General features: G+C 39.7%; 1 protein-coding gene across 2 annotated transcripts in view; it reads right to left on the bottom strand.

The window, feature by feature from the left end:
• The window catches only part of RB1CC1 (RB1 inducible coiled-coil 1), a gene marked incomplete at both ends in the record, with an annotated part of 66,346 nt that extends 43,672 nt beyond the window's left edge, over positions 1-22,674 (bottom strand). Inside the window, 5 exons of one of the 2 annotated variants that reach the window (XM_082015437.1) lie at positions 605-1,040; positions 2,128-2,330; positions 14,463-14,633; positions 14,884-15,010; positions 22,589-22,674. In XM_082015437.1, coding sequence (XP_081871563.1) covers positions 605-1,040; positions 2,128-2,330; positions 14,463-14,633; positions 14,884-15,010; positions 22,589-22,659 — 1,008 coding nt within the window. The remainder of the gene's footprint in view (positions 1-604; positions 1,041-2,127; positions 2,331-14,462; positions 14,634-14,883; positions 15,011-22,588) is intronic. The other variant, XM_082015436.1, reaches the window with a different exon arrangement.
• Positions 22,675-23,002: the final 328 nt, after the last annotated feature.

Here is a 23,002-nt window from a genome sequence, read left to right as displayed (position 1 = left end):
AAGGTTATAATGCTCACTGGTTAAAATAGTCATTTGGAAAGTAAAGAAAGTGAGCACTGTTTATTCTACCAGTAGCAGAAAGACAAACTGACAAGTTGGGCTCTTCTGAGCACATATGTATAAGCTAATAATGCATATATAATTGTGATAAATTTACATGCTCTATAACCACATGAATTTGTCCTATATTTTAACAAAGTCTTCAGTATTTTAAACACAAAGAACATTAACTTTGGTCCAGGAAAATCTTTAATTCATTACAAGCATAATTTCTATGAAAAAGGCAAAGAAAGAAGTAAAATCACTGCTACAAGAAGCTATTGGCTTTCCAACAGCAACGGCTATTTGAGAAACAAGCAAGATAACAAGCATTCATTGTGAAATTATACATTTTCCTACAGGTCAAATTATTAACACTCAAGAACTCTTAAAATACTTCCCACGCTCCCACTGCCCCCCCAGCCTCTGCTTTGGTCTCCATTCAGAAAGTTATCAGAGAAACAACCAGTTACAAAAAGTTGAATCACTTCAAAAGCACTGGCATCTGGAAAACAAACAGCAACATTCAATGCAATATAAATTGATTTTTAAAAAATTAACTTACCCTGCTCATAGAATCAAAACATTTTCTGACCAGCGACTCAACATCATTAGGTCTATCTTGAACATTTATCCAGTCTAACAAAGACACATTGAAGGAAGGCTGATCATCATCTTTCAATTCTACTGATGTTTCATTATCATGGACATTAGCATTTTGACCAGATTCCTTATCATCTTTTACATTTTCAGGATCTGTGCCTTCCAAAGCTGAATGTTCAACTGACTTGCAAAATGAGGCTAACATTGATTTATTGTTCACTTTAGATATATCAGAATAAAGCACCAATTCAGCAGATTTCCCATCCTCAGTTTCTTCACTTTCTGCCCCTCCATGCTCAGCTGAAGAATCCAGTCTTCCTAAACACTCTCTGTAACTATGTCTCGTTAGGCACTCCAGCAGCGGTATCTTGGCCATGATAGAAACAGCAGAACCCAAGCTTTTTTAAAAAGGATGAAAAGAAAAAAGCATCAGTATCTAGAAGCCATAAAAATAAGAAATCAAAAATGTAAATACAAACTACCCATGAAGTACTATTTATTTTAGAATTGAAGCAGACTTCAAAACTAATTTGTTAACTACTCTTTCAGAATAATGTGTTCAGTATCAACATCATGGGAGGACAGATAAAGAAGTTGCAATTTTTGCTCTCTTCCATTGCTGAGTATGAACTCTCCTAAACTTCCACGGAAGCTTACTTTTACCATGCAACAAAAAAAAAGGACAGTTTGATAACCTGACACATGCCTTTTTTTTTAAACACACAACCAGGACTTTTATGTTTCCAATCTGCATGGATACCAATACTTATTAGCAAAGACTGAATGTCCTCTGGCCGACTACTTTTGCAGATTTTGAAGAGTTTATATATATTTGGTAAAAGCTATGAAGTTCAACTTTTTTTTTTTAAGTTAAAATATGTTTATGCTTTATTTCTTTAAGTATCCAACATCCACTTACATAGGAATACAATACTATAATGTCAAAGATTTTCCTTAAAGTAACAACCAGAGTTTGTGGTGTATACAAGTATACTCACATATATACACACACACACACACCCCCCCTCAAAGGTATATATACCTTTAACACCCAAACACCCAAAGTTTGTGTTAAGACTTCATACATTCAACATAGATCATCATTCTTAATATCTGTTCAAGTGTATTAAGGAGCAATTAATTCAAAAGTGCAAATATGTGTTTAAAAAGGTTGATTAATGTATAAATTTATTATCTAGTTATTTCTAGTGCACATTTGGAATGACTCCAGCTCTTAAACAGCTGTTCATTAACAAGCTTAATATTCCACATAATTCAATACAGATTTCTGTGTGTGGATGAATACAAGGAAAAAATGTCAGTTAAAAAAATGACTAGCATAGAACAGAAAGAATGTCCCCCATAACACATAATCAAATACATGCTTGATTAATTAGAACTAGCACCAGACATGCAGCACTCAAAAAATAAGTTTAAAATATAGTAACTCTGGAGATTGAAGCTGAAGTTTAATGGCAAACCTACTGTGTAAGTTTCAACTTGATATCATCTATGGACTGCAAATAGCTTGAATATACATTTTCAAACTTGAAAAGTAGCTTTTGGTAAGAGTATGTACAATCTTCCAAGTTGGCCATTATGGCAGCCCAGCCTTGATGCTGAAGATGTTCATCATGTACAAGACCTTCACAAAAGGAGCAAAGTTTCTTGGCAACCTCATACATTTCCTGGAAAAAAAAAAATCCAACAAAAAACTCACATCACTTCAGGTTATTAAAGTTTTATATAGTTATCACAGTGAAGTGAAACACTGAAAAAATATTAACATAAAAATGTTAAATTTAGATGCAAAAAAGTTGTACACCTTAACTCCAACCAAAAATAATGAAACTTCCTTTATTCTTAGAAACATTTAATTAGATGACAAAAAAATATGTAGATTACTTACTGAGAAATACCTTCAAAACAGGCATGCAAAAGTTGCCGTTCCAAAAAACCTTATAAAATTAATTAAATGCTGCTAATATAAAATATTCAGTGCACACATACATGAATAATAATGTGTGTACTAATCTGATAGAAGGAGTGGGCAAACAAGTTCCATTAAAGAGAAAACTATTGATGAGTCAAGCAGAAGGTCAGAACAAGACAATGAATTGCAGAATCAGTCAGCAGAACCACAGGTGCATCAGATGCAAGAAGAAATGCATGAGGAAAATAGCAGGGCAGATAATTAATTGGTCTTCCATTAGTAAACCAGATGCAACATGATGAGAAGCAGTGCAGAGTGTTCACAAAACTCTCAAGCACACCCTGAAACTTAGTATATGCAAACCAACATGGAAGCTTTTCTGTTAAAGAACTGGATGAGACAGAGGCATTTTACTGCCATAAGAAGGTGAGAATTTAATTACCACCCAGCTTGGCACAGTTAAAACAGAGACCTACATATGGCAAGTACCATTATCTTACTAAAAGTGCACTAACAGCAATGCCTATTATATTAAATTCTACTAGTAGAACGGTAACTATTTTAAGTTTTCCAATTTAAGAAAGCAGACTGTCCACCTCAAAGTGCATACTAGTCAAATACCAAAATGAGAAAGTAAAACAAGTGTCATCGATAAATCCTTTAGCTGAATACTTTATCAATAACATACTACATGGAAAATATTCTCCCAAGCATACTCATACATTGGGTTTTAATATCTACCTACCCTCCAAGAAAGAAAATCTTACTACTTTTTGCAGGTTGAGCATACTGTTAAACTTGGACTGAACACGTAACTTTCCTCTGCTCTAGTACATGTGAGAAAACCATGCATGGAGAAACAAGTTATACAAATACAGTGAGAAAGCGGTGTTAAAAACCCAGCACATCAGTGTATTTCAGAATGCATTTGCTGCTGAACACATGGTTAGCAGCACATATGCATACACAAAAAATTGAGCCAAACAACACTTATCTTCCTGAAATAAACCACAAAACTGCAGAGCATTTTATAAAAACATTTCAGAATTAATATTGACAAAACCTGAAAGTTATGAACAGCCCTCCTTTTTTTCAGAAGTACAAGCCTTGTCTCAAGCAGCATGACAAAATTCCCCTGTCCTTCAAATCATAGCTTATCAAATCTAAGTTATCAGCAGGTGAACAATGAATATATAAACATACTTATACATGCAACTCCAAGGAAATCAAAAAGCTATTACCAGTTTCTATTACTTCATAGTAAAGATGATATTTGCCTTCTTGTTTGCCGAACTGTGGCCACTTTCTGTACACATGAGAATAAGGATTTCCAGTTTGAATACAACAGTTATTTTATTTGCTGCATGACCTCTCACTTCCTAAGTCAAAATCAACCAACACCACAACAGGGACAGCACCCAGATAGTGCTGAAATCTGCAAGTCACTTTCTTCAGACTATGTCCAGTTTGTCTATACAATTTAAAGTCACATAAGATGACTAATGCAATATTGACAACTTGGACAGTTTTTTTATTATTTTCTTAAATTCACTTTGTAAACAAGTTACTCAAAGGCAAATTCCACAGCATATAAAAAAGCAGAATTACTGCTTCCTCAATTATCATCTTAAGAATGAAAAGAACAGGCTGTTTTACCCTAACGTATAGTAAAAAATACACCAAAAATACAAAGCTGAAAAGGTAACTGAATGTTCCCATTGAGTTCTAATGTACATCCTGGGAATGTACACAAGCATTTTACTTTCAACTCACAAACACTGTTCTCTTCCTGAAGTCCACCTTCCTCCAGACTACTGGCAATAATTCCAAAAGTAGGAGCATATGCAGAACCACACATTAGTTTGAAGACTAAAACAATATAAGCCATCTACAAAAATCAAAACTGATCATAAAGTCTTTTTATACAGTTCCTTCAAGTGAGTATCACAGGTTCCTGGGGAAAGTAACAACTGGGCTTCTCCCACCTTTGAACAAAAATGTTTCTTTAAAAGCCCTGGGTAGAGGCTTTTGTCAGTTCTATTTTCCTTTGGACAAACTCACTTAGTATTGCACAGCTCAAATGTATACAGTAGATTTGATATGACCAGACTTTCCACCCTGAGACATACTCTTAACTAGGGGCCAGTGTTTGCTTTTTTAGCTAGATCTATTTGTTATGCTCACAATGGAAGTCAAAAGTTATAAGTTCGTGTTATCCTATGAAGCTTTATTGGATGTCATTCCTGATGCTCCCTTGAGAATCTAAGTGTTGTCAATTTAAGATTTTAGTTTTAACAAGGTTGTTTCCTTAGCACAACACTTTCAAAGACAAAACAGCAGTAAAAAGTTACCAAATTTTAGCAGGGGGGAAAAAAAAAAAATCATTACAATTGACATCACTTGTTACACTACCAATGACCAGCACTGACACTCTGTATCTAGGAGTCTAACCTGTGGTGATTTACCCAAATTTAACCAAACAAGAAGCTTGTGTCCCAGCAGTGTGACTCCTAGAAAAGTAAGAGTAAACAACTTTCCCAGAGTGACACATTAATATGTCTTTATTTTTTAGGAACCATGTAACAGAAGGGCATTCTAATACATGTCAGGATCTGTCATATAACAGAGACATGCCCAAAGGAACTAGTATATAAAAATAAAAATACCCCAATGCCATCTAAGTATTCAACAAGGTATTCATTGTCAGATGAGCTGCAGCTCCTTGTATACTCAGGAGACATGGACATGAAAACAAATATCCCTTTGTGGAAACAGTCATAAATACTATACTGAGACACAAAAGATTTTTTCTGAACTATTTAGGGCTCAAACTGAACTAATATGGATCTCAAAATTCACTAGCCTGAAAATATATCTAAGTTGCTTTCAAATAACATGTTTTCAAAGTTACCTGCAAGCTGATACACTACAAGTCAAATTGTACAGCTAAACAGAGACATGACTGTTTCAGGGCACATACACAAGATACTACAACAGCATGCCGTATTATCATTCTCCCAGCTATTTTCACATGTGTATCCCATGTGCCAAAGAAATTCTCTCTAGGTGGTGGGGGCAAGCAGTAGAATTCTGTCTGTGTCCTGGTTTTGGCTGGGATAGGGTTAATTTTCTTCCTGATAGCTGGTATACTGCTGTGTTTTGGATTTGGGATAAAAAAATGTTAGTAACACTGATGTCTTCAGCTGTTGCTAAGCAGTCAAGAACTGTCCAGCTTCCCATGCTCTGCCCTGCCAGCGAGAAAGCTGGGGGTGCACGGGAAGCTGGGAGGGGGCACAGCCAGGACCGCTGATCCAAACTGGCCAAAGGGATATTCCATATACCATACCCCGTATATAAACTGGGGGAGTTTGGCAGGGAGGTGCTGTGGCCTGGGAACTAACTGGGCATCGGTCAGCAGGTGGTGAGCAGCTGTGCTGTGCATCACTTGTTTTGAATTTTCTTTTGCCTTTTATATTTTTCCCCATCCCATTAAACTGTCTTTATCTCAACCCATGAGTTCTACCTTCCTTTTCTGATTCTCTCCCCCATCCCACTGGGCACGGTGGTGAGCGAACGGCTGTGTGATTGTTTTAACTACCTGCTGGGTTAAACCACACCAGTCTGCATAGATGAACTCGAACACAGTCTGCAGGAACCCTCTACTACTTTTTGATGCTGGTTCCTTAGGCAATATCATGAAATAAGCTCATTACATTCAAATAGTAAGGAATACTACTCTGAATTCAGGGAGTCCAAGTAGATGGTTCTAACAAAGTTCAAACCACATTGAGTAACTATTTGTGAACCTACCAGAACTGTTTCAGTCTTAAGACTGTACTAGCAGATACCAATGCAGGAAACAAGAGCACTAGTGTTAAACCATTATTTTATTTTTTAATACTGCATGGAGTGGTCAAGAAGAAAACACTGTTTCAAACAATCCTACAACCCTGCTTTTGAAATGTGAGGGTGTGCAGCAAGAAAATGAAGCAGTGAAGCTTTTTTGCTTCCTTTGGAGTATCTATGTAGCTTAAAGTAGTTAAGAAATTAAAAACTACACAGGTATTTCTTTCTTATCATTCCATCACTACTGAAATACCTCTTCAAGTGGTTTGGCTTGTTCTTCCTACCATCTCCATTTCTGTGGAGACCTCCTCAGGCTACTTCAGAAGAATCGAGACTGATTTATTTCACATATCTGGTATGTCTGTACACAGAAAAGAATTAAGCAGCTCTCTGCTAAATGAATAAATTCTAAACACTGAATTATGTTAGGCATATAAACGCCTGCAATCCAACATATGTTCTAATACTTCTCAGCAAAGTTGCCAGCTCCAGCACAGAAGACGAAGCCTGCCTAACAATGGCTTGCTTTTGTCATTGACTTTTCACAGATCCACTCAAGGGTAATTGGCACACACCCAATGGCTCACAGAGCATAATAATTAACTTTAGTTGCCTTGTAGAGCTATGTCACAGAATCACAGAATAGTTTGGGCTGGAAGGAATCTTTTAACGTTATCTAGTCCAACCCACCTGCAAGGAGCTGGGACAGCTTCAACTAGACCAGGTTGCTCAGAGCCCCATCCAACCCAACCTTGAAGGTTTCCAGGGATGGGGCATCGACCACCTCTCAGGGAAATCTGGGCCACTGTTTCACCACCCCACTATGAAAAATTTCTTTCTTCTATCTAGTCAAAATCTACCCTCTTTTAGGTTAAAACCATTACACCTCGTCCTATCACTACAGGCCCTGCTAAAAAGTCTGTCCCCTCTAAGACCCCTTCAGGTACTGAAAGGCTGCTATAGGGTGTCCCTGGAGCCTTTTCTTCTCCAGGCTGAACAGCCTCAACTCTCTCAGCCTGTCCTCATAGGAGAGGGGTTCCATCCCTCTGATCATTTTGGTGGCTCTCCACTGGACCCTCTCCAACAGGTCCATGCTTTCCTGGACACAGGACTCCAGGTGGGGTCTCACCACAGCAGTGCAGAGGGGCAGAATCACCTCCCTCAACCTGCTGGCCATGCTTCTTTGGACGCAGCCCAGGATACGGTTGGTTTTCTGGGCTACGAGTCCACACTGCTGGCTGATGTCCAGCTTTTCATCCACCAGTACTTCCAAGGCCTTCTCAGCAGGGCTGCTCTCAAACCCTTCATCCCCCAGATGGTACCGATATCAGGGGTTGCCCCAACCCAGGTGCAGGACCCTGCATTTCACAGAATCACAGAATCACTAGGTTGGAAAGGACCTTCAAGATCATCAAATCCAACCATTAATCCAGCGCCACCATGTTCCCTAAACCATGTCCTGAAGTGCCACATCCACACATTTTTTGAACACTTCCAGAGATGGCGACTCCACCACCTCCCTGGGCAGCCTGTTCCAATGCCTTGTGGCCTTGTTGAACCACATGAGGTTCACATGTGCCCATTCCTCAAGCTTGTCCAGGTCCCTCTGGATGGCATGCTGTCCTTCAGGTGTGTCAACCTCACCACTCAGCTTGGAGTTGTCTGCAAATTTGATGAGGGTGCACTCAATCCCTCTATGTCATTGATGGAGATAGAATATTGATCCCAATACGGACCCCTAAGGGACAACGCCCATCACATCCATCTCACTCAGCTACACTGGCATACCTAGAACACTGACAGCTTTACCATTCCACTGGATGTGAACCTCAAGAAGCATCACTACCAGTAAAAGACTAGACAAACACAGGCTAATATCAACTTTCTGTTATTGTTCAAGAATAAACAAAACCACCTTTACTTCTTAATTTGTCAAGAAATTCTCAAAGCCATGAGAAAGATTTTTATCTTTGGCTGGGTACTTTAACAGAATGTTTACTTGAATTATTTCCTTTGATCATTGTAATGTATGTTTAGGTGATTCTTCTGATTATAGTTACTTTTATTTATTAGGTTTCAACCAAAATCAGTAGAAGCAACAAAGAACGTTTTATCTCAAACGGAAATTAACTAGTAAGGTATTTCCCATCCATTTCAAGACTTTGTCTTTGCATCCTACTGTCATAAATCTGTTCATATGAATGAAAAAACCTGGGGAAGGTCTGTTTGTCTTAAGTGATCTTTGGACTTACCTCTAAAGAACAAAAGTTCTCAGGAAATGCAGGGTTCTTTCCATTCTCTACAACCCTGTGGTAAAAGGAAACAAGTCATCAAAGTCCTCTATTGCCATGTGTCTGAAATCCTGTAAAAAGGACTCCTTGTAGGTTTCAGTCACCCTAAAAAAAATCAACTTCAGGCCAACAAAGATGATCCCTGAAAGTGAAATTACACACTCCCATACACTATAACAGCAAATAAATGCTTTCACAAAAGGTAACCATTATCTTGCTTACCAAAATTAGTAACCAAGACCATTATCTCCAATTCATACACCTCCAACTAAAAAAAAAAAAAAAAAAAAAAAAAATCAAAGCTACTAGTTTCTTCAAGAGTGCAGCTTTTAAAACCTGCAATTGTAACAGTTAACTTCACTGTAAGGGAGACTGATATTCCATTTCTCTCCTTTCATTAGACAGCTGAGTATTCCATTCTCCTTTAATATTGGTCATTTTTGGTGACATTTGTCCACACAGTTCACAACTTATTACATACTCAGAAAGTATTTCGTCAGCATAATACAGAATAAGTTATTCTGCAAGTCATAGCTTAATGACTTTTTCTTCAGCACTGTTTTTACTAGCTCTTCACTCTGACATTAAAAGCAGGCTTGGAGAAGTCAAGTGACAGAATTTACCACCAAAAAAACCACCAACAAGCTGACATAAACCACCACAGCCAGGGAATCAAACCATGGTAAGTGGTATCACAAGGTAAGTGATAACTTCTACTAGCTTGATTCCAAGCCACCGAACTCCTTTTCCTCCTGGTGAATTTTGTCAAAACTTGATCTAACAGTTCTGGTTACAAAGGCCAACCAAAACAAATGCTTATCTTTCGGTATACCTTAGGGTAGATTTTTTGGTATAACTTAGGGTAAACTAAAACCTACTCAGTTTTAACCCCATGCAGCTCAATTACTTTAAAACATTATTATATTGATTGCTAATCCGAGTTACAAAGAAGTCTGGACTTCTGTGGAGGATCTAGAAGTGTGTCTGGCTATTAGACTAATAATTTAGTCAAAAAGAATGAATAGCATTAATTTAGCTACGCAATTGTTACAAACATTACAATGCTTTAAAGAACATTAAAATTTTAAAGTAACTCTTTTCCAGAGAGTCTCAAAACAGCTTTCTAGCAGAAGAAAAAGAGCTTTTCTCTAAATAGTAGATACACAGCTTTCAGGAAGCATGACTACACTCCCTGGCTTAAGTATTGTGAAGTGTTTGGAACTAAACCAAGAGGCATCTAGGTACTATGACTATAGGCATGGTTTTAGGCAACCAAATTAAATGACCACACAGTTTCTCATCTTACCCATTCCCATTTCTCAAAGAAAAACTGACCAGAATTGACAGTTTGATGATGACAGCTACAGTATCACATGAAATGTAAAACATATCCACTAACAAAAAAGTTCAAGTTTCCAATATCTTTCTTCTGGGACAAATAACACAGGAGCTTCAGTTGAGGCGGGGGGAGAGCCAAAAAAAAAAAATCCTTTCCTAAAGGCTAAGCCACATGAAATTGTTTTAAGCAGTAGTGTTAAAAGACCACAAGATTAGACAAAATTCACACAATATAGTTTATTGTGCAATGTGCTGTGTAGAGAACAGTTTGTCTTCTCCTACACTGGTGTGTACGTAACTTTTTGCAAACACTCTGTGCACCTCATTGTCCACATACTGCAGCTCAAGGCCAGAACTGCTGAACTCGAAGAGAGGTGGGAAACGAGGCTAGTTGTGAAAAGGCAAGCTGTAACCCTTTAGGCACAGACATCTCAAAGGTAAGCGACAAACACTGACCAAAAAGGATCTGATAAAAAAGTTTATAAAACAAAGACATTGTTCCACATATGACAAAACCTATGGCAAGAATTGCAGTTTAATTGGTATAGGAACAAGTTACGGTAACAGACATAGCTTCTTTAAAGCTACCGAATCTTTATATTTTGAATTCTACATAATGAGATCTCAGCTAATCAACAGGAACTTAAGAAAATCTGTATAGATGTTAAAACCATGAAAGAAAAAAAAGAAAAAAAATTGAGATATCTTGACTTGATAATCACAGTACCACGGAAAACCAAAGAGGAGGTAAAAAGTTTCCCCACAGGAATGATTTTTGGTTAGAAGGTATTAAAACCTTAAAAAGGCTACATATAAGTTAAAGAAATTAGTTTCAGGTGGGGGGGGCGGGGGAGGCTGCTTTTACATACACCTATACCCTATACATATATGGACAAAAGGCTATAACAATGCCAGGGCCTCCACTGTGAATTAAAAGATGACTTTTGTTTATACCTGAATAGTAACTAAGGATATCTGAAAATTATGTCAAAAAAATGCAGAAAGCAAAAGCAGAATTCAAATCAATAAAAAACAATGGAGAGGAAATAAAGGCATGGATTAATAAAAATACCTGTTAAAGAAGAATCTAAAACTACTTGTTATTTTGAAAAAGGCTAGAGACCATCTACCAGGGTGTAGAAAGTATGTATCAGAAAGAGTGAATCAGAAATACCTGTCCACCTTTCTCTACAGTACAAATAAGTTTCAAAATAAGGCAAGGTAAAAAAACACCCTTCATACAGTTCTACAGCATAGCACCAAGTACTATACAGTTCAAGTCACAGATGCCAGAAAAACTTGATTAAATTCAACAGTTTTCAGACAGGCTTAAAATGATGAAAAAATAAGATAGAAATAAAATTCTTCATACCCCAAAACATTCATAATCTTCCACACAAGTTTGCCTATTACTAAGTTAGATGTAAGGTATGATGGACAAGAAATAACCAAGACCTCTTGCACAATAAGTTAGTAAAAATTGCTTAGGAGATGGCTGCTATTTCCTATGTTGTTCACAATTTCGTATCAAGTTTGGATTTAAAAATCATACTGTATATCCTCTGGGCAGAACAAATACCAAATTAAATAGAAACTGGTAGCTATCAAATATTCTCCCCTACTTTTACACAGTTGTAAGTCACAGTTTCTTGCTGTTGACAAGAATAGGTAGGACTTTATCATGACCAATGATTTAGATTGTAGCTTTTATTTCCCTAATACAAAACATTTTTATCATGTATTAGTAGTAAATATTAAATTTAATTAAATAAATTACCCTGAATAATTACAACAGGCAAAAACTCTCCATCAAGTACTGCCACTCTGCTTTTCTGGTAAAGCAGGTTACTGTCTCTAAAATAAATAAAAAAGAAAAAGCTTGGATCATTATAAGGTAGATTTTTCATGCCCATTTTGCAGGACGTCTCCCATGCAGTGTGGCTTTGGATGCATCAGTCTCACAGCTACAGAGGTTCAGAGCCTTTCTAGCTCTCCACAGATCTTAATCAACTTTGAGAAGGATTAATATCCCATGTTCCCTCTTCCACCCAGACAAGAGGTAAACCTTGAAGAAGATTAATGTTCTAACCACATTCCGAGTCCTTCCTCAGTATCTTCTGAATTACTCCTCAATAGGCTTCAAGCAGGCATCATGAAAAATTGCTTTATTGCAATACTGCAATACTCCTTTATACAGTTTTCACACCTTGGTACATCTAAAGTCATAATCGCCTATTTACTAATCTTTCACCATACAGGATGGTTTTGTCATTCTGCATTTTCACAGCCTAACAGAGCCTATGATTTTGAGATTTCAATAGAAATAAAGAGATTTAAATAGAAATTTAAATAGAAATAAAACTTCCATTCTACTTAGATCCATGTTTAAAGATCTTTAAATACTAAATTCCTCCCCCATCTAATAATATTAATAGGTGCCATCAAGTATGGAACGATTTATTTTCTTCTTGCAAATCATCTCAGAATCACCCTCTCGAGGTAAACTTTTCAGTCTCTAGCTAAACATTATTGCTCCAGTTAGCCAGTAAAAGCTGTATTCCAAGCAGAGACTTTTAAGATTGTTTCTGAAATACAGGCTTCACTTACAGAAGACGTGCCACCAGAACAAGCCAGTAAAGATCTAAATAATTAATTTCAAAGTAGAAACACTGCAATAAAATTGCTTGCTCTGCATATTAATACTTCATTTAGAATCAAGGGAGAAGGTAGCACTAACAATTCTTTTCAAGTCTAAGTAGAGGTATTTTTTAATAAAACTCCTGTAATATAAAAAGCTTACTCCATAGGGATTAAATCTGTTCTATCAGTGTATACTAACTTCACCAGACCAAAACCAAAACTAAGAAACTTCAAGACCACAAAAATCAGGGATGGGATGAAGAAAGAAGATAAAATATCAACAATGAGAAACATGAGACTGGGTACTACCACCTTTAACTTCCATTACCTTAAGTAAAGCACAACTATGAGGATTGTAGTAATTACTACAGCCCCCCTTTCATATCAAATCAATGTTAACCATTTAACAGTTACCAGTCTTGCTGACATTTATAAGAATCTCTTAACACCTCACAAAAAATGCTTTTAAAGCACTTTCAGTTTCAGCTGCTAAAACCAGAATCCTCACACTCTTCAAGGAGCACAAATGAAAACCTCTCACTCTGAGCTGAATTCACATTGATATCCACCCTTCTCCATATGACAGATCATATGATTCACAGATCCCTAATAACTAAAGATCCTATTTACTAAGTCAGCAGTAGCTGTCAACAGGTGGTGGAGAAAGAAAAAGTCTGCTGGACTCAATCCTTGCCTTAAATCAGACAGTATGTGAAGGTCAGATTATTCAGGCTAACTTTCCCTCTGCTGTCAGGTCAGGAGGACAAGGGGGAAAACCAAAAAACCCGGTACGACATGCAAGCACTTTTCTCTGAATTCAGCTGTATAGTATTACAAACCAGTCACTAAAGTGCTAAAGTGCTAAATATTTTTTTGGACTTCATTAAAGTTGTCTTGGTAATAAAGTTTCTTGGTTTCAGTGACAATATGCTAAAAACATATACTACTATTCATTTTGCGTTAAGTGCTACACATAACCATTGCCCCACTCCCAGCCATCAGAAGTTTAAGTAATCTTTAGAGACATGAAAAATATTTAATGCATTTAAATGTGAAATTTGAGAAAGAAAATGAGGGCAGTATTTTCTAACATGAAGAAAAGCAATCAGTCCAGCTACTGAAGGCACTGTGTTTCTCTTGAACACGCAGCCATTCCTACTGCATGTACAATTGATATCTTACTGGCCTGTTGCAGGGAACTAGTTCGCCCTGTCAAAACGATACAGAAATAATCAATTTGTAATTCTGACTAGTTTGCTTTCTATGCAACTAAAAGCCAACACTCAATAATAAAATACCTGAATTTTAGGAAAAGCAAACTTAGCTTTATTAATTCCTCACCAGTTGTTTAGACATATAAGATGAAACAGAAGCTTGGCAAGGTGCTTTTAAAAATTCTACTGCTCATTTTCTATTTGGGTTAACAACATTTCCAAAGTAACAAACCTTTCCATTTTCAGGTTGAGGCAGACTGAAGACACTGAAAATAAGGCATGGGTCCAAAATAACCAGATTCCTTTTATTTTGCAAATACTGTAAACATACACATCCATAAAGCTGTATTACAAGATGCTGTTGAAAGCAGCTTTGAACATGCTGAAGAAGCAAGCACATTTCAATACCTACCTCAAAACTTCGAGACAAAGGTTCTGAAGAATACATCACCACTTATATGTCATTCTTATTGTCTTTTGAACAAACTATTTCATAATTTATATCGTTTCCGCTCTGACATACAAAAAGGTGTGCAAGTACAGTAAGAATTTACTTACCACAGCAAGTTGTGTCCGTGATGCTACTGTATGAAACACTGCAGGCATCATGAGAGATTCTTCTACTTTCAATTCCATCTCATTCTCTGCTGAAAACGTGGTTTTGGGGATAGCTGGTGGACGTTCACACAAGATCATTTCTTTGTTGAATAAAAAAATTGGGTTGGTATCCTACACTCAAAAAGAAAATTAAACTCCTGAGTAAAAGCAACATACCGTTCAATCACCAATTATTTCATCACATTTCTTAAGAACAATTAAAATTTACATGTTTAAGCTGAATACATAAACACCCGTTTCTCAAAGCAAAGAAATCCAGCAAACAGTACACTAAAGAAAAATACTTAAAAATCCCTCAGTAAAACATCTTTTTCTTCCCCAATAAATGACAGTTTAGATGAAGAATGCAGTATGCACTTACTGTTCCAGCACTGTAACTACACACTCTTCTGTCTGGTGCCATACACTCTCCTCCATTGACAACCAGTACTTGGTGCTGAATGGCAATCTTATACTTTGTCTGAATTGCGTGTTTCAGATCAGCCACACTGGGAAAAAAAAAGGGAAGAGAAGACAACACTATCAGTGTATTTGTGTCCCTAATTTTACGCACTCCTGTAATACAGACAGGTGACTTCTCTGTGTCAAAGCAGAACTTTTTTAAAAAAAACTATTACTTTTTATTCTGCACAATGACATATTTCCAAGTTTTGTAACGTGCTGCATTCTGGATATCCAGCAATAAGCTATCAGCTAAAAGACGACAGCTTCTGCATTACTGGTAAGTCATCAGCAATCTTTTTCCAAGAAGATCTGAAAATCTGATGCTGAGATTCTGGATTAAGTCACATCTGTGTGTTGTGATAACAACTGTAAAAGTCGTATGTTTTTTGGATATATACTTTATGAACAAACAGCTGACTTACTGAAACCCTAGAAAATCACAGGACCATTAACACTTCATTATGCATAACTTAAGCACAATTTCATCTAATCAACTCTGATTTACTATATGTGAAGTGCAGTGTAGCACTTAGTAGCAGGAAATTAAACAATTGTATATAAGTAACAAATTCATATAAACATTACAGACATTTTTAATGCAGAAACAGTAGATCAATAAGTCATCCCTGTTTTTGTTCACCATCCTTGTACCTTTAATTCTGGGTCATGACATCTTCACATTTCTGCTTATTTTAAACAGTTCTAGACTTTGTCTTGAAGACATAGGCAAACAGCAAACTAAACAAGAATTTACTAATATGACACAGTAATTGACCCAAACTATAACACACTGGGGTAGTACCTGTGCAAAGGTATTAAAAAGCTTTAGGAGTATGAAGTGAATAATCAATATAAGCATCAATAGTTTTGTTGTAACTGTCAGGAAACATAACAATGTTACTGGCTATATGGTACTTGAAAAATAAATATGTTATTTAGAAGAACCACAATTCCATATGACATCCTGAATTCACTACAAACATCTCATGAGCACAAGCTTGTACTTGCTAGTAGCGTTAGAGTAAGCATTCACCTATCATCTGCATGGTCTTTGGGAAGATGGCTTGGCCTGTCCATGTACAAGGAGATAGGCAAAGGACCCAGGAAAGTTATTTAGAAAGTTAGTTTTTGTTGGAAAGAGCAAGACTGTTGTTGTTTCACATGGGCACCAGTGATACAGCCAGGAGCAGTCTGAGGCGTATCATGAAGCCGCCCTGAGAGCAGGGTTAAGGGACTCTGGAGTACAGGTAGTTTCTTCATCAATCCTCCTGGTCAAAGGGAAGGGGTTTGAAAGGGCCAGTCAAACCTGGTGTCACAGCTAGGGCTTCAACTACTTAGACCATGAGACTTGCTTTCAGAAACCTGGTCTATTGGAGGTATTGGGGACTGATGGGGTCCATTTATCAGAGAAGGCAAAGAGCATCTTTGGTCATAGGCTTGCCAAGCTGGTGAAGAGGGCTTTAAACTAAAGTTGCTGTGGGAGAGGAACCTCAATCCACCCCACTCCTACCAGTCTGATGCCACTAATAGATGCTCAGAGCCTGGAGAAGGATCACAGCACCTGAAGAGCACCACAAAGGAATTCCAGCCATTCCAGCCAGTAAATCAGCTTAATCGAGGGCCCAACTTAAAAGCCTCTATGCAAACGAATGTAGCACGGGGAATAAACAAATAGTAAGAGATGCATGCATGCCTGCAGGGCTGTGATCTTATGGGCATCATGGAGACATGATGGGATGGCTACTATGACTAGAGTGTCATGGGAATGAGTGGAATGGAAGAATACAGACTCTAGGAAGGACACTATCTAGGAAGGACGGGCAGGGGCGATGAGGAGAGGGTGACACCCTCTATGTCAATGACCAACTGGAGTGCACAGAGCTCCACTTGGGGATGGACGAGGAGCCAACCGAGAGCTGGGATGGATCACGATTAAAGGGAGGGCAGGGACAGATGACATGTGACATGAGAGTGGGGGTCTGCTAGAGGCCACCCGAGCAGGAAGACTGAGTGGATGAGGCCCTGTATAGACAGGTAAGAGGAACCTCACAATCAAAAGCCCTGGTCCTCACGAGGGACTTCAACCACCCCAATACCTGTTGGAGGGACATCACAGCAGGGCATAAGCAATTCAGGAGGTTCCTGGAATGCGTTGATGATAACCTATTTCTCCAAGGGACAGAGGAGCCAAGGAGGAGAGGTGCTATGCTGGACCCTGTTCTCACCAACAAGGAAGGGCTGGTGGGAAATGTGATGCTCAAGGGCAGCCTTTGCTGCAGTGACCATGAAATGGTAGAGTTCAAGATCCTTAGGGCAGCAAGGAGAGTGCACAGCGAGCTCACTACCTGTGACTTCAGGAGAGCAGCCTCGGGTCTCTTCAAGGATCTGCTTGGTAGAGTAGCATGGGATAAAGCCCTGGAGGGAAGAGGAGCCCAAGAAAGCTGATTAATATGCAAGACTCACCTCCTCCAAGCTCAGGAGCGACGCATCCCAACAAAGAGGAAGTCAAAAAAAAAAAACCATCCGGGAGGCCTGATGGATGAACAAGGAGCTCCTGGACAAACTCAAATAAAAAAGAAAGCCTACAGAGGGTGGAAGCAAGGACAAGTAGCCTGGGAGGAATATGGAGAAATTGTCCAAGCAGCCAGGGATCAGATTAGGAAAGCTGAAGCCCTGATAAAATTAGATCTGGCCAGGGATGTCAAGGGCGACAAGAAAACCTTCTATAGCTACATCAGTGATAAAAAGAAGACTAGGGAAAATGTGGGCCCTCTCCAGAAGGAAATGGGAGACCTGATTACCCAGGATATGGAGAAGGCTGAGGTACTCAAGTTTTATTGCTTCATTCTACTCCATCCCTTACTGGATATGGTGGGGAACATTGTCTCCAAGGATAAGGAAAAGGCTGAGGTACTTAATGCCTTCTTTGCCTCAGTCTTTAATAGCCAGACCAGGTATCCGCAGGGTATTCAGTCCCCTGAGCTGGAAGACAGGGATGGAGAGCACAATAAACTCCTCATAATCAAGCAGCAAACAGTTAAGGACCTGTTAAACCACCTGGACACCCACAAGTCTATGGGGCCTGATGGGATCCACCCAAGAGTACTGAGGGAGCTGGCGGAAGAGCTTGCCAAGCCACTCTCCATCATTTATCAGCAGTCCTGGTTAACAGGGGACATCCCAGATGACTGGAGGCTTGCCAATGTGACGCCCATGAACAAGAACGGCCAGAAGGAGGATCCCAGGAACTACAGGCCTGTCATCCTGACCTCTGTACCAGGGAAGATTATGGAGCGGTTCATCTTGAGAGTGCTCACAGGGCATGTGAAAGACAATCAAGGGATCAGGCCCAGCCAGCAAGGGTTCATGAAAGGCAGGTCCTGCTTGACCAACCTGATCTCCTTCTATGACCAGGTGACCCACCTAGTGGATGAGGGAAAGGCTGTGGACATTGTCTACCTGGACTTTAGTAAAGCCTTTGACAGCGTCTCCCACATCATTCTCCTGGAGAAACTGGTAGCTCATGGCTTAGACAGGTTTACTCTTCGCTGGGTAAAGAACTGGCTGGATGACTGAGCCCAGAAAGTTGTGGTGAATGACGTTAAATCCGGCTGACAGCTGGTCACAAGCGGTGTTCCCCAGGGCTCAGTTCTGGGGCCGGTCTTATTCAACATCTTTATTGATGATCTGGATGAGGGGATCGAGTGCTCCCTCAGTAAGTTTACAGACGACACTAAGTTGGGTGGGAGTGTTGATCTGCTGGAGGGTAGGAGGGCTCTGCAGAGGGATCTGGACAGGCTGGATTGATGGGCAGAGGCCAACGGTATGAGGTGTAATAAGGCCAAGTGCCAGGTCCTGCACTTGGGTCACAACAACCCCATGCAACGCTACAGCTTGGGGAGGAGTGGCTGGAGAGCTGCCCGGCAGAAAAGGACCTGGGGGTGCTGGTTGACAGCCGGCTGAAATATGAGCCAGCAGTGTGCCCAGGTGGCCAAGAAGGCCAACAGCATCCTGGCCTGTATCAGAAATAGTGTGACCAGCAGGAGTAGGGAAGTGATTGTGCCCCTGTACTCGGCACTGGTGAGGCCACACCTCGAATATTGTGTTCAGTTTTGGGCCCCTCACTACAAGGACAACGTTGAGATGCTGGAGTGTGTCCAGAGAAGGACAACGAAGCTGGTGAGGGGCCTGGTGAACAAGTCTTATGAGGAGCGGCTGAGGGAACTGAGGTTGTTCAGTCTGGAGAAGAGGAGGCTGAGGGGAGACCTTATCGCTCTCTACAACTACCTGAAAGGGGGTTGTGGCGATGAGGGTGGTGGTCTCTTCTCCCAAGTAACTAGTGCTAGGACGAGAGGAAATGGCCTCAAGTTGCGCAAGGGGAGGTTTAGACTAGATATTAGGAAAAATTTCTTTATGGAGAGAGTGGTCAAGCATTGGAACAGGCTGCCCAGGGAGGTGGTAGAGTCACCATCACTGGAGGTATTCAAAAAATGTGTGGATGTGGCGCTTCGGGACATGGTTTAGGGGGCATGGTGGCGCTGGATTAATGGTTGGACTTTATGATCTTGAAGGTCCTTTCCAAGCTTAGTGATTCTGTGATTCTTCCCTGGCAAGTGCTCAAGCCACACTACCCAAGTCACAGAAGGCAAAGACAGGGACTGGAACAATAAAGAACTACGCACTGTAGGAGAAGATCAGGTTTGAGACCATCTAAGGAACCTTAAGTTGCCCAAGTCCATGGGACCTGATGAGATGTATTCGTGGGTCCTGAAGGAACCAGCAAATGAAGTTGCTAAGCTGCTATCCATGATATTTGAGAAGTCACAACAGTCCAGTGAAGTTACCACTGCCTTGAAAAGAGGAAACATGACCTCCTTTTTCAAAAGGGGAAAAAAGGAAGACCCAGGGAACTACAGGCCAGCCAGTTTCACCTCTGTGGCCAGCAAGATTATGGAGCAGATCCTCCTGGAAACTATGCTAACATATATGGAAAATAACAGAGGTAATTGGTGACAACATGGCTTCACTAAGGGCAAATCATGCCTGACAAGTTTGGTGGACTTCTACAACAAGGTTACAGAGTTGGTAGATAAGGGATGTCATCTATCTGGACTTGTGCAGGACAGTGTCAAATGCTTTGCACAACATCCTTGTTTCTAAATTGGACAGACTGACCACTCTGTCGATAAGGAACTAGCTGGATGGTTGGACTCAAAACGTTGCAGTGAATGGCTCAATGTCCAAGTGGAATCCAGTGATAAGTGGTGATCCTCAGTGGGTCTGTATTGCGACTGGCGCTGTTTAAGATCTTTGTCAGCAACAGAAACAGTGGGATTGAGTGCACCCTCAGCAAGTTTGCTGACGACATCAAGCTGTATGGTGCAATTGACACACTGGAGGGAAGGGATGCCATGCTGAGGGACCTTGACAGGCTTGAGAGGTAGACACACATGAACCTCATGAGGTTCAACAAGGCCAAGTGCAGGGTCGTGCACCTGAGTCAGGGCGATCTCAAGCACAAATACAGACTGGGCAGAGAATGGATTGAAAGCAGCCCTGAGGAGGACTCAGGGGTGTTGGTTGCTGAGAAGCTCTACATGATCTGGCAATATGCACTTGCAGCCCAGAAAGCCAACCATATCCTGGGCTGCATCAAAAGAAGCATAGCCAGCAGGTCAAGAGAGGTGATTCTGCCCCTCTACTCTGCTCTGGTGAGAGGCCACTGAGTACTGCATCCAGCTCTGGAGCCCCCAACATAAGGACGTGGACCTGTTCGAGCAAGTACAAGGGAGGGCCATGAAGATTTTAGGAGGGATGGAACATCTCTCCTACCAAGACAGGCTGAAGGAGCTGGGGGTTTTCAGCCTGGAGAAGAGAAGGATCTGAGGAGACCTCATAGCAGCCTTCCAGTACCTGAAGGGGACCTACAAGAAAGCTGGAGAGGGACTTTTTACAAGGCCATGTAGTGACAGGACAAGGGGTAATAGCTTTAAAACTGAAAGAAGGTAGATTTAGATTAGATATAAGGAAGAAATTCTTCACTATAAGGGTGGTGAGGCACTGGCACAGGTTGTCCAGAGAAGTTGTGGATGCCCCATATCTGGAAATGTTCAAGGCCAGGCTGGATAAGGCTCTGAGCAACCTGGTCTAGTGGAAGATGTCCCTGCCCATGGCAGGGGGTTTGGAACTAGATTATTTTTAAGGTCCCTTCCAACCCAAACCACTCTATGATATACAGAAGAAGTTGAACTGATCAACTGAAGAGTCTTGAGCTTTGTGTGGTTCAGCCATTGGAAAGCTTCTTTCTCAAAGAACTATCCAACTGAGCAAAAAGTCAGTTTGTACCAGAGTACTAGGTGCCTGGTATGGCAGTTCAGATATTATACATCACTCACCACTATTTAGGAACAGAATGTCTCAATGTACCAGACAGCATACAGGGCACTGACACAAGTCCAAATGACCCAATAGATCCAGAATGGCTGAGAGGAAACACTATTTCACACTCAATAATACCCTAAGTGTCAGTGGGCTTTGCAGAAGCGCATACAAAACCAATCATTGTAGACCGTCTTAGGGCTCTTCATCCCCAAACAAGTTTCAAAATTCAAATTCACTTGTTGAGTCATGAAAATTACAAACAGGAATTCAGGAGAAAAGAAACAATGGGTTTGAGCACAAAATACATAGTAGAAGTCTTCCAAGCACAATTACTTACAATTTATTCATCACTGATAGAATATGAAGACAGCAGGTAAGCTTGGCTCTTCCTAGCTCCAAGGGGTATGGTCTATCATGATTATACATGATTTACTTATTAGATCAGAGTCCCACATGAGAACAAGGGAAAAGGATACAATACATCCAGGACATCTAGACCTCTCTAAAAGCATCCTTACATTTGTGAGATGCTTCTAATGTGCAGTGAAAAAAATACAAATAGCAAAGTTGTTGGGACTTAACTGTGATTCTGTAACACTGCTCATGTTTCAGGCAGTTGGGCATTCTGAAGTTCATGTTTTATATATATAAAATGTAAGGCTCCAAAATGTTTTACAACAACATAGGACAAAACCAACTTTTACCCATCCTGCACATGAGACAAAAACCTATATGCCAGTTCCCTAGCATCCAGTCTAAAAATATTGCAGAGCACACATTTTCTTCAGGATGAATATATACTGACAGGAAAAAGAACAATCTGCAGAATTTCTTTTATGATGCCCATCAGTAAAAAATAAATCTTTTACAGACGAACCCTAAATGAAAACACCATTCAATAAAAGGTCACAGAAGATCAGAAGTCATTCTGACAATTTTTCCAAAAAGCACAAAACATAACATCAGACTTAACTAAGAGTAGGTCATCCTCTGTCACTGCCCCAGAAAGTTATCTCTCCATTCTTTCACAGGACCTCAAACACACACAACCAACTGCAAAGCACTCAAAACACTAATCCAAAAAACCCCTCAAAATTCACTCAAATACATGAAAACCTAGAATTATATGGACATACTAAAAACCAACAGAGTATCATCTCTCCAGAACTCAGTATACAAAAAGTATACATACTCACTTTAATTTATAAAACAAACAATATACAATTAATTTACTTTCTTACTTTTGTACAGCAAGTTCTGTGTCAAAGGTAAGGGTAGTTCCAGTGTTGACCAGAAATACATATAGCTTCATGATGATTTCTTTAGGTCTCTGAAGTTTATAACTTCCACTGCTAAAAACATTTAGAAACTGAAGAAAAAAATATTCAAGTATTAGTTTCACATATAAGTTACGAAAAAGACATGTACATGCTTTTGAAAAAATACTTTTAGATATATAGTGGGTGAATTCATCAGCTCCCATGTTCCACGGTTCTTTATCTATTAGTAAAAGTACAGATGCTCCTCTGACCAGAAACAGGGGCAAGGTACTCCCCTGCATATGCAGATGGTTAGGAGAACACATAAAAATATGCACTAAGGAGAATTTAGAAGAAAAGGAAAGACGACTTTCAGTTCTAGAGGCCACCATCTCA

This window comes from Phaethon aethereus (genome assembly GCF_964289735.1).
Source record: "Phaethon aethereus genome assembly, chromosome: 2".
Lineage (NCBI taxonomy): Eukaryota > Metazoa > Chordata > Aves > Phaethontiformes > Phaethontidae > Phaethon > Phaethon aethereus.
Note: the sequence above shows the minus strand (reverse complement) of the source record. Positions and strands in the feature narration are given on the sequence as shown.